At 41.7% G+C, this 12,936-nt stretch overlaps 1 protein-coding gene across 1 annotated transcript; it reads left to right on the forward strand.

The window, feature by feature from the left end:
- The first annotated feature begins 3,526 nt into the window (after positions 1-3,526).
- On the forward strand, positions 3,527-11,561 carry slc35c2.S (solute carrier family 35 (GDP-fucose transporter), member C2 S homeolog). The gene is given in 10 exon segments (NM_001092876.1): positions 3,527-3,707; positions 4,599-4,789; positions 5,070-5,220; positions 8,212-8,275; positions 9,055-9,127; positions 9,422-9,590; positions 9,692-9,775; positions 10,005-10,180; positions 10,642-10,771; positions 10,910-11,561. Coding segments are annotated over 9 exon segments (1,056 nt in total). The 5' UTR covers positions 3,527-3,707; positions 4,599-4,675; the 3' UTR covers positions 11,005-11,561.
- The last annotated feature ends 1,375 nt before the right edge of the window (positions 11,562-12,936 follow it).

The following is a 12,936-nucleotide window of genomic DNA, read 5'->3' on the forward strand; positions in this document are numbered from 1 at the left end:
CCGTCCATACTGCAAAGATATCGTCTATGTAGCGAAACCAGCATCTACAGTGACGTCTGAATCCATCATCATTATATACAAATTTTTGTTCAAATAAATCCATAAACAAATTTGCATAAGACGGGGCAACATTCGATCCCATGGCAGTACCCCTGATTTGTAAATAGTAATCATCCTGAAAAAGGAAGTAATTTTTGCATAATACAATTTGCAATAAGGTCACTAGAAATCTTCTTTGGGCTCCATCCAGGGTGTCATCCTGGTTTAAGTGATAGGTGATAGCCTCAACACCCCCATCGTGTGGGATGGAGGTGTAGAGGCTCTCAACATCCAATGTTACCAAGATAGCATGTACTGGTAAGTCTCTCATCCTATTGATTCTATCAATAAAATCACTGGTATCCCTAATATAGGATTTAGTATTAAATACATACTCCCGAAGTATTCTATCCAAGAATTTTGCCAAAGGGCAGAACACTGAGTTCACACCCGCCACAATAGGCCGCCCTGGTGGTTTATCCACATTTTTATGAATCTTCGGGAGTATGTATAGAACCGGTGTAATAGGATTGGATTGTATCAAGTAGGTTGCCATTTTATTATCTATCACCTCCAAATGTAATGCATGATCGACACATTCCTTAATGGTTCTCTGTATAGAAAAGAGGGGATTAGTGGTTAGTCGTTGATATGTGCTTGTGTCATTTAGCATTTCTCTAATTGTATCAACATAGAATTTCTTATCCATGACTACCACTGCTCCCCCCTTGTCTGCAGGTTTAATAACCAACTCCTTGCGATTTTGTAAAGACAGAAGGGCTTGTCTTTCGTCGTTAGAGATATTTTCTCTGGGTAATCTAATTTCGTTTCTTTTAAATCTATCCTCCAGTTTCATTATCTCTGTTTTAACCCCATGGATATATGCTTCCACGATGTGATTATTTTTGGATGGCATATATACACTCGAGTTATACAGACCCCAATCATGTAAACAAAAGGTGTTACTATAATTGTTAGACAAATGATCAGCAGTAACCCCAAAGTCACCCAATTCAGCCGATAGGCGTATTCTTCTATAAAATGCCTCCAAGTCTATCTCTAGCTGAAAAAAGTCAGGGAATGTGGTAACAGCAAAGCCAAACCCTTTAGAAAGTACCTTATTTTCAATGTGTGTGAGGTGGCACATAGAGATGTTTACCACCGCAGTTTCTTCCTGCGCCGTGGAGGTCTTCTTGGAACGATGCCTCTTCCCACCCCTCCTCCGTCTGTACGGTCGGAGTTGATACTTTCTTGTGAGCCATAGAGAAAAGAAGAAGGGGATGATGAGGCAGTGCTGTGCACGTCCCTTCCTAGTGGCTGATCCCGATCCGTTCCGCCGCCATACACCATCGGTCCGCGCTCTGCTCCCTGTTGAGGCCTATTCTGGTATCCATCACGGGGAGTCCATCCGTAAACTCGACCTGGGAAAGGAGGCAGCGGGAAGTAGAACAGATGGATTTTGCATACATTTTCAATAAACCTCACAATATGTCTCCTTTACTGGTCTGTATGTCTGTTCAAGGGTCTGTGTTCATGAAATGCCAGGGCCTCTTTTGAATCTTGGTCTGGACCTCAAATGAAACTAGCCCATGTGGTGACAGGAATCAACCAAACCAAATTATCTTGGTTTTTAACTTATATAAAGAAGCAGCCGCTAACGATAAAATGCACTTATGACTTCTAAAACAGATGTATTCCAACTAATAATGTACTGCTGCAAAGTACTAGCGTATGTTGCTCACCCCTATTCCACAGTGACCTGGGTGTATAAACTGGGTTTGCTGTTGCTTCAAAAAGGCATGTGAATAATGAAGGGGTACACACTTAACGAATCGGACAACCTATAGCTATAGGTGAGATACACTTGAAGACAAAATCGGCAAGCACTCCGTGCTCCACTCGTAGTTAAAATGATAAACTTTTATTTCAGCCTATGTTTGCTGGTTTTAACAAGCTGAAATAAAAGTTTATTGTTTTAACTACGAGTGGACCACGGAGTGCTTGCCGATTTTGTCTTCACATGTGTTGACAGGTACCTTAAGGTGGCCATAGACTCAAAGATCCGCTCGTTTGGCGACATCGCCAAACGAGCGGATCTTTCCCCGATATGCCACTAAACAGCATGGCTATATCGGGGGTAATTCGAACTAACCATTCAGATCAAATAAAGTAGAAAAGAACAGATCAGCCGATATTCAGCCCCTGACAGCAATCGTACAAAAGTTATGTCCGACCAAAGCTAGTGACAGTCTCCCTCTGAAAATCGTCAGATTGGCAATACATGCAGAGAAATTATCGGCAGCCGACAGAAATTTTCTAACCTGTCCGATGAACGACCGATCGGCATGGCACGACAGATGTCGGGACACTCCGTGAATCGAGGTGTCGTACGATCGGATCTTTGCGTCAATGAGCAGCTTTAATTGAGTCTTGGCAGACAGCCCAGAGTAGATATTTAACATAGTTTTGTATCAGTTTGATAAGATAAGAACGAAGACTCACAGCTTAAAGGGCAAGTCACCTTTATTTGCAAAACTGTAATAACATATAAAAACCACAGAAATGTTTTCAAACTTTCATAACCTGCCAAATTATGTAAAATGTAAATGATAATTAGGGGGTGTGGCCACAAATTGGGCATGGCCGAAAATCGTTTTTGCGTTTCGAAATCGAAAATCTCTTTGCGTTTCCTAACTGTTGGGAGCAGGCCCGGACTGGCAATCTGTGGGTTCTGGCATAAGGTCCCATAGAAAGTCAGTATTTAGTGGGCTGTTTGGGCCTCTATGTGGGCTGATTGGGCCTCTGTGTACCTGAAATGCCAGGGCATATTTTAATTCTCAGTCCGGACCTGGTTGGAAGGTATGGTAGTCATGGTTACAGTGACATGTAAGTATTCTGCAAGTACCCTAATGAACAGCGCCATCTACTGGTCAAATGATCAATGGCCGAACGCTTTGCTGGTATCACAAAGCAATACACGGGATTTACAGGGGATTTCAAAGAGCAGAAGGGCGAGGAGCCTGGAAGGCAGCTGGAAAGAAAACATAAGGGCGAGCGCAGGGAGGATTTCAGTATTTACGTGGGCCTTATGCAGAGAGGACATTGGACTGTCAGGGAAAGAGCGCGCCCACTGCATTCATTTCGGTGGACAAATTTGTAAACTAATCACAGAACTTGATCCGCGCTGCTGTTTAAATCCCTCTCCACCCCTGACATGGTGAAACCGCCTCCGTGTTCCATCTGTCATTCAGGGCCCCTGACCGCGCCGCTTCCTCATTAAATCCCGCCCACGAGCCGTATCAGCCAATCGCTGTCCTGAGGCTGAGGGGCGGGTTACTAATGGACAGCCAATAGAGAGCTGCGTATTCTGTTTATGTCCGTCGCGTGTTCTAAGTTCTAACTTTGCTTCTTGCCTGCACTAAGATGGCAGACGTCATAGGACGATTAAACGTGTTTCCAGATTTCCCAGGATGCTTTGTCCTTTAGAGCCACGTCCTGAATCAAAGGCTAAAGCGGAGAGCTAGAGTTGTGTCGTTTGTCAGCAGCCCACCAGTGACATGAGCAGGAGCAGGGAAATAGGTGAAAACCGGGCACATGTGTGCGGGTATTGAGAATCCTGAGACGTCGTATAGACAAGGTTGGGCCGAAGAGCTTGTCATCTAACTCAGGTCTGTACAGAAGGAAAGGTATATTCTGTGACCCAGCGAAGGTATTTAATTGTGCGCCCAGAACTAGTGTTATGATCCCTGTACTTAAAACTCAGGGATCTGTTATTTTAACAACACATACTTGACCACAGGGATTGCACTCTTATATGATTCATGGGAGGCAAACCTGCACCAGAAACAGTAACCTCAATATACCTTATGCTTGTATAAACAGACTGGTGTATTGTAATATATTTTCTAGAAATATTTTGTTCAGTAGCACTCAGGCTGGTTGCTATGGGTTAATTACCCTAGCTACAAGAAACCGTTTTGAAATCAATATAAAATATGGATAACAGAGAACGGATGTGTAAATCAGAACCTGTCTGCTTGCTGAATTACCTTGCAGGCTGCAGCATATGGTTACGAAACAATATCCACAACCAAAGAAGGACGGAAAAAAACAGGTTTATTGCAGGGTCCTGTGGATAACAATCGCGTTATGCGTTTCGGGATTGGATTCCTTAATCATAGGCTTACCATAGGCTTTGTATATCAGGCCCATCTAAACTCCAAGGATACCAGAGTTCCTCTGCCAAAAATGATGCCAATGATAAAGTGCCTGAAAATGCTAAATTAGCAATTCAATTAAAAAAAAATATACAACTGCAGCCCTATAGTTAAAACATGTAAAAAAAATAAAAATAAAAGTCCTGCAGTCGGCCTCCCATTTTTTTTTTAAGATACAGCTCTCAGCAACACCTATAGGTTCTCTAAGTTCAGAGATCGATTACAGAGCATGAAATATTTATTGGGTAATTATAACCTGATCATAGAAAGAGAAAAGAACCTTGTAATCTCTTGCTAAACATACAGTGATGCCTTACCTGTCTCATCCAATGTGTTTCTCAGATGCCACGTGACCTGACGTTACGCAGCAAAGATCAGTCGTCTTTACAAAGGAGGAGATCGTTAGCTTGGGTGGAGCAATGGCATTCCAGTGCTGCTCCATCCTAGGGAAGGTTCTTCTGACCTTGGGACTGGTACTTATCTACTATTGCTTTTCCATCGGCATCACTTTCTACAACAAGTGGCTGCTCAAGGTACGACAACTATGGGTCGCCAAGTGTCAAGGGCACAGAGGAGGCTCAAGCTTTATGAAGACATTGGCCCATCATGATTCTCCATTTAAAATGATTCATCATTAGACTTTGTCTCTGTTTTAGTGAATGCTATAAAATGGAACAAAACAATGCTTGCTCCATCTGTAGTTATTTTTAGCTTAGTATTGTAGTATAGCTTGGTGTTTCACCATACTGTTTTGGCTACAGCAGGAAGTTCTTGTTCTGGGCATAACACTTGACATCTCTACCTCTCCTTTAGAGTTTCCATTTTCCTCTCTTCATGACACTTGTGCACCTGATAATGATCTTCCTGCTGTCGGGATTCAGCCGATTGCTAATGGCTTGTTACACCAGTCATCCGCGGGTCATACTGCCCTGGAAAGACTACCTCAAGAAAGTGGTACCCACAGGTAAAGAATGGAAAATGCTTGTATTCTGTTATGACTTCAATAATGATAGTCAAAGGCAACTGCAAATCCCCGCATCCCACTGCCAACTAACTTCTTATAGAGATATTAGGAGATCTACTGTAGTTTCATGGTTGCGTTTTTCACCCCGAGTGCCTATCCCTGGGTTAAAATAAAGGGTTTCTTAAAATCAATAAAGTTAGATGTGATTAAATGGTCACATGGGCTGGTCTCTCCCAGTGAGTGTTCTTTAAAGGAGAAACAAACCTGTACTAGAAAAAACCCCTACCCTGCGTAGACCAACCTCCCTCACAGCCTAACTGCCCCTAATTTTTCACTTACCCCTCCGTGCAGATCTGGCCTCGGGAGTTTACGGGCGCCATCTTCTTTTTTGGTCTTCTTCGGAATCTGAGCGGAGTTTCGGTGCATGCGCAGTTGGAGTAAATTTCCGGTCACGAACGACTACGTATGCTCTGAAAGTCACGAAAATTTTCATTTTCTTTCAGCACATGCTCTGGGCATTAACAACATCAGACTGGGCGTGTTTTGGTCATCATGACTGTTGTTTTTTTGTTTTTTTTCAAGTTACTATACAGTAGTAATGGGCGATTTTCTCTCACGAAAAATCGTGAAATCGGAAAGTTCACGAAAAAATCGTGAAATTAAAAATAGCGCAATTCGAACGTTTTCACTTAAAAATTTAGCAATTCGAACGTTTTCACTTTAAAATCAAGCAATTAGAAAATTTTCACAGAAAAATCAAGCAATTCGAAAGTTTTCACAAAAAAAACGGAAATTTACACCGGCAAACTTTCGTGGGAGATCGCAAATTTATTAGCCGGCGGCAAAACGTGTAAATTCGCCTATCACTACTATACAGTAGACCCCAGCACTAATAAATAGTGCTCGGATTCATTGAAATCCTTGTGCATCCCAACTTCTTATACATGTAGGTCTCTAGCATGAGATTATCCTATGCATACTGATTTGAATTAGTTAATATGGGCGAGTACCGTCCATCTTGTGGATTCTCAGTTAGACAAGCAGTCAGGTGTTATATAGTTTAACCCTATTCTGCTCAGAAATGCTTGTTGACCCCCAAACATGAAAACATGATAGGGTCTCAGGGCAACCTGATTTTGTACAATCAACTTGTAAAATCAAATGCACCTATTTAAAACATGCATCCAAAGGCACCACAAAATGACCTCTGCTTTAGAAGTTATGAGCAAACTGGATTACTAGGTTTATGGGTGGCCAGCTTTAGGGTAAGGACTCGGACACACTGGACGATTTGTCGCCAACGTTTTTTAAAAGCAAATCGCGGCGACATATCGCTCGTTTTGTCTCTGAACAAAAACAAATGAAAGACGCCAGCTCCTGTGCCCACAGCGCGTTTGTGAATCGCATGTAGCTCCAAAACGCACTGAGACCCTTTTCCGAGCGATTTATCAGAAATAGCATGTACTTAGAAAAGCACTGAAATCTCCTAGACACGCACACACATACAGATAAGTAGCAGCAATTGTATTCAAATTACAATGCGAACGCAATGACGCAAGAACGTAAAGACGCCAGGTTACAGCGGGAAGCACAAACCGTTTCCGGTTTGGGTGGAGCACGTACCGCACAGAGTAATGGGATACAAATCGCTCTGTGCCAATAGTCGCTGTGAATCGTCTGTTCAAAAAAGACGATCGTCTTGTCGCCGCGATTTACTTTTTTAAAACGTTGGCGACAAATCGTCCAGTGTGTCCCTACCCTTAGATGTCTTATGGGTGGGGACTGTAAGAGTGTCTAAAAAGCATTAATAACCTGCTTCTGATGTGGTTCTTGGCCACTAAGAGGTTCCTTTTGGCCATTTGATATCTGAATGAGCCTTTTAATATAGATTTGGTGAAGGGTTTGATCCAATACAAAGCCCAAAGGGCTTTTGATTTGGTTACAAGGTTTGAATTGGAACACAGTAGCTGCCTATGAAGGGGCACTTTAAAGGAGAACTAAACCCTAAAAATTAATATGGTTAAATATGCCATATTTTACATACTGAACTTATTGCACCAGCCTAAAGTTTCAGCTTCTCAATAGCAACAATGATCCAGGAGTTCAAACTTGTCACAGGGGGTCACCATCTTGGAAAGTGTCTGTGACACTCACATGTTCAGTGGGCTTTGAGCAGCTGTTGAGAAGCTAAGCTTAGGGGTCGTTGCAAATTATCAAGCAGCAAATGAGGTTGGTCAGGTGATATGCTACAAGCCTGATTATTAAATTTTGATGCTAATTGCACTGGTTTCCGAGCTGCAATGTAGTAAGTATCTGTATTAATTACTAATCAGCCTTATATTGTGCATTTCTATACTATGTGTACTGTATATTGTGAGTCGGTCCCTAAGCTCAGTAATGGTGGCCATACACGGGCAGATAAAGCTGCTGATATCGGTCGTTTGGACCAATATGACAGCTTATCTGTGAAGGGTTAACATGTCAATCTGCCCATGTATGGGGGCTTCCGACAGGTCTTCCCAATCGATATCTGGCCACGATATCGATCGGGAAGGTTTTATTTTTAACCGACGGACCTGTCTGAGCCCCTTGGCATATCGTAATTCGATCGTTCGGCCATACGGCCGAACGTTCGTTTGAATTACCCCCGATATAGCCATGCCGTTAGTGGCATATCGGGGAAAGATCCGCTTGTTTGGCGATGTTGCCAAACGAGCGAATCTTTGAGTCTATGGCCGGCTTAAGTGACAGCAGCAAAGAGCATGTGCAGTGAATCGGCAGAAAAGAAGATGGGGAGCTACTGGGGCATCTTTGGAGTCACAGATCTTCCCTGCTAAAGGGCTGTGGTTGCCTTGCACTGGTATAGAAGCACAAAACATAATGTACAGCATTTGTAGCTACTTCTTTAGTTAAGCTTTAATTCTCCTTTAAGATAGCAAATACATTTACTGGAACTTGTAATTAATTTGCCTTTATTATATTCATTCTCAGCTCTGGCCACGGCCCTTGACATTGGACTTTCCAACTGGAGTTTCCTGTACATCACTGTATCTCTGTAAGTTAAAAATTGGGGACAGTGGGTGTTTGTAATGGTGATGGGCAAGATGCTAATGGCACACTGTCAACCTTCAAAAAGGGATTACAGCTTTTGCTCTATCAGGGGCCCAAACCACTGTTGTGTGTGTGCCCCTGGGCAAATGATGTACGGGAGCAGAATGTGACCTGCTATATTGCCTACCAGAACCCCTGCCTTAATTCATTTATTGACTTGGGGAGCTGGGTCATTTCAACATACTTCCTTATCCAGTATATGGAGCAGTGGTATGGACATGGCAGATGGTGAGACTTAAGGTGGCCATGCACGCAAAAATATTATCGTACGATATTCAGTGAGTGTATGGTTGGAGACAAGCTGACCGATATCAGCAGAATGCTTGGATATTTTTGGCTCACTGATCAGCCCAGAATATTTTTATTGCGTGCCTTTAAAGGCACCCGTCATTGCCCATTGTGGTTTGTGCTGAATCGTCAGAGACAGGTAGAATTCTATTTTTTCTATCTGTATATCTGACAATTCAGTTCTGCACGTGTGTATTGTAATGAATGATCTTTCTTGGAATCATAATTGTAGCGTGTATGTCCACCTTTAAATTTCACACATTAGGACGTTTGATTCTATCCTACTCCATTTTGGCAGCTGCTGTGGATACATGTTCAATTTCACTATAAGCTGTTCGGGTTTTAAACTGTGGTTAATATTGTTATAGATCACATTATGCTTTCAGGTTGAAACAGTAGCAACACTAATTCATCTTTGTCCTGTTGCCAATATAGGTACACAATGACAAAGTCCTCCGCTGTCCTGTTTATCTTGTTTTTCTCGCTGGTGTTTAAGTTGGAAGAGATGGTGAGTTTTTTGGATGAGACTGTTGGTGGTGTGTCAGAAGAAGACAGGTTGGAGTAGAGAGGAAGGAAAGAGTAGCAAAGACAAAAATTTAAATTGTTTGCTATTTTCCCCTCAGCATCTCCTTATTGTTTTTGTACTGTCTGATATGGAGAGGATGTAGAAACAGGTTGGAGAAATTCACAGCTGATGTTGTTCTATTTCTATATTGCAATCTGTTTCTTTTCACTTTGTTTCCCTGCGATCAATGTGGGAGATGTATAGACTGGTGACTCTTCTGTTTTCTATGTTGTGTAGAGGCCGGCCCTAATACTTGTGGTGCTGCTGATCTCAGGTGGCCTATTCATGTTCACATTTAAGTCCACACAGTTCGATACTGGTGGTTTTGTCCTGGTCCTTGCGGCATCAGGTCTTGGTGGTGTCCGGTGGACTCTCACCCAGCTCCTAATGCAGAAAGCAGAGTTAAGTGAGTTATCATTGTAACTGACAAATATGGAGGTTGTAAAGGATAATCTGTGCCTTTATAGCAGGTTAACTTTGTTTTATTTCTGTATTTCTCCAATCCAGGTTTACAGAATCCCATAGACACAATGTACCACCTGCAGCCTGTAATGTTTCTCAGCTTATTTCCTCTGTTCATTGGAATTGAAGGTGAGTAAAAACAAGTGTCGTGACTTTGGCTTGGCTGGTTCGGCCTGGATACTTGACGTCTCTTTTTGGTCTAAAAAAAAAAAAATGACAACATGTGCCTAAGCATCAAATTCTAATAGATAAAATATGATTGGTACTAAAGGCTGTGCTGTCCTAGAGACCTGCTCATCTGGTGGAGTTGTAGAAGCATTGAGCTTGGTTCCCTGATTTGTCCTTTGTATCTTTTCAGGATTTCATGTTGCTACGTCAGAGCAGCTCTTCTGTTCCCAAGACACTCACCAGCTGTTAACTCTTATAGCTACCCTGGCTTTGGGGGGATTTTTAGCCTTTGGCTTGGGATTTTCTGAGTTCCTCTTGGTGTCCAAAACATCCAGCCTCACACTCTCCATCGCAGGCATATTTAAGGTTACCCTCTGATCATTTACATTCTTTTTTTTATTACCTTTTGTCCTAATTTTGTACAAAGATATACGGATATTGTTCCAGAGCAAGAACACGTGAGATAAACAAAGACATCTAGCCACATGCCCAGGAGAAGGAACAAACAAACATGACAGTGAGCAGTGCATACAATGGGTTGTACACACGAGTAGCCAGGGTAGTTGAATGGAATTCAAGTTATTTCATGACTTTCAAATTGTGTGTATTGCCTGTGGCACAGGTTTTAGCAGCAGCATAAATATACATAGATCTATATATTATTTATTTACACATGCTACTTTTAGATCCAGCTTGTTTCATCCTGTATTAAAGTGCTCTGTCTCTCTTCAGCTTCCACTTCCATGTCTCTTTCCTTTTTCCTTACTGCTTTGCATCCTTAGTCCCATATCTTTCTCTGGATTGAATCTTTTATTGTTTTTTACCAGGAGCTCTGTGTTCTCCTGCTGGCAACCCACTTACTTGGTGATGAGTTAAACATCCTGAATTGGCTGGGATTTGCAGTCTGTATTGCTGGCATTGCTCTTCATGTTGCACTTAAAGCGACCCACTCCAGAGGTAAGGCATGGTCAAAATGGGCCCTATAATTAAGCAGATATGGGATTGGCAGCAGGCTACAGTATATGCCATCTTTAGTGTGGGCACCTGCTTTATGAATGAGAGAACAGCAATTCTTTTGTGTGTTTATTTACACAGGAGGAGAGGCTCACAAACAGGGCAGAGAATTACCGACTGCAGACATGGAGCTTTTGCTTAGAGGCCATGAGGATGAAGAGGAGGAAGAGACATGACAGTCAATAAAAGGACAGGTGTATATCCACTGGATGCCAGTGATGTGCTGATTACCAATAACTACCTCTGAGATTGTCCAGGGTTAATGAAAACCTAATGTGGCCTGTCTCAAACAGTGAGGAGGGACAGATCCATCCTAAAACACCCTTGCTTTTCAAATAACAGGAATAACCTGTTAGAAGATACAGTAATGAATTAAACTGCCCAGCAGGGGATTAGAGAAACAGGATGTGATTATAAGTGTAACTGCCAGAGCTGGCCTCTCTCTCTGCTCTTTTATAAATAGACTCTTGCAAAACCTTTGGATCTCCTTATGTTACATTTTAACTGTAGCATGTCCTGAGCAAATAATGGCTCTCTGACCAGTGCTATGACTAATACTAAGCAGTGATAACTGACAAGACTCCTCTGATTTGGCTTCTGGCCAGCTGGATTTTTATCCCGGGTTTAACGGTTCAAACTTTGTGATTCGTCCTGCCCTTTGTTTATGGGCACTTGTGCTTTTCTGGATTTGTGAAAGACCGTTATCCTAATTAAAATTTAGAAGGATCGGTTATTTTCGTATAAGTGCTGTTTGTGTGGCTTAATAATGTTTTACTGTAATGACATAGTTGTCATTTCTACCCTTAAGCACCTCTTCTCCAGTGTAACCTCTCTCAACTTGGCCAACCTTTCCTCATAACTGAGACCTTCTATTCATCAGCTTAGTAGATCTTCTCTATTTCTCTAAGCTTTTTTATTTAATTAATATCCCTTCAAACATAAGTCCAAAACTGCAGTGCATAGTCTAGATGGGACCTTACCAGTGCTTTTTAAAAGGGAAGAAATATCCTCTCTTTCCTGTAAAACTATACCCCATGCCCTTGGACCCAACCCTGCAGCACCCATTAAGCTCCAAGTAGAGAAAGTACCATTGACCACACCAATTTTACTTGCTCCTGTAGATAGTAATCAAGGCAGGTACAAACAGCATTAGCAAAACCTATATATATTTATATATATATATATATATATATATATATATATATATATTATATATATATATATATATATATATATATATATATATATATATATATATATATATATATATATATATATTATAGAAAACTAATACACATTTACAAATTAACCGTAGTGTTTAAGATTACTGTAGCCCTGAATATTGTGCTTGTCCAAGAAGTCACCCAAGACTTTCTGTGAAGAATAATTATTGTTGTGTCAGAGGAAAAATTTGTTCCTTAAAGGAGAACTAAACCCCTGTTAATTGAACCCCTCCACCCCTTCCCTCCCTTGGCCCCTTTCCACTTCATTATACAGGTGCCTTACTTGAAAAAGTGTCCCTGGGATTAATGTTGGCATATTCATGTAGCATAGTGCCGTGGAGCTCTTGGGTGCCATATTCAGTATCTTTGATCCTCTTCTTTTCCTTTGGCAATCTTCGGAACTTTCCAGTAGACATGAATACCAGACTGGCTCCAACTGCGCATGTGCGAAAAACTTTGTGTCGGCGCTCACTTCCGCGAGGAATTCAAAGATACTGATACAAGATGGCGCCCATGAGCTCCGCCACCCTACTCTACATGAATATGCCAACATTCATGCCAGGGACACTTTTTCAAGTAATGTACTATGGAGGGAGAAAGTAGGGAGGAAAGGGGACAATGGAGGGAAGGGGATGGGGATTTTTTGATTAATGGGGGTTTAGTTCTCCTTTAACTGAAATTGTAGACTCTTGCCCTTGTTCTTTTCTATATGAAAAAGATCCCCTCTTTGTATATCATCTATCATACTAAAGAGTAATAATGTCCTTTTGCAATCAACACTTCTCCAGAGAAAATAACCAAATAGTTTTAATTTTTTTCCATTCCAGCCCTATACTATACTTCTGTGGGCTCATACCTTAAGCTGAGCCCTTACCAGAGACCTAT

This window comes from Xenopus laevis, chromosome 9_10S (genome assembly GCF_017654675.1).
Source record: "Xenopus laevis strain J_2021 chromosome 9_10S, Xenopus_laevis_v10.1, whole genome shotgun sequence".
In the NCBI taxonomy this organism is placed as follows: Eukaryota; Metazoa; Chordata; class Amphibia; order Anura; family Pipidae; genus Xenopus; species Xenopus laevis.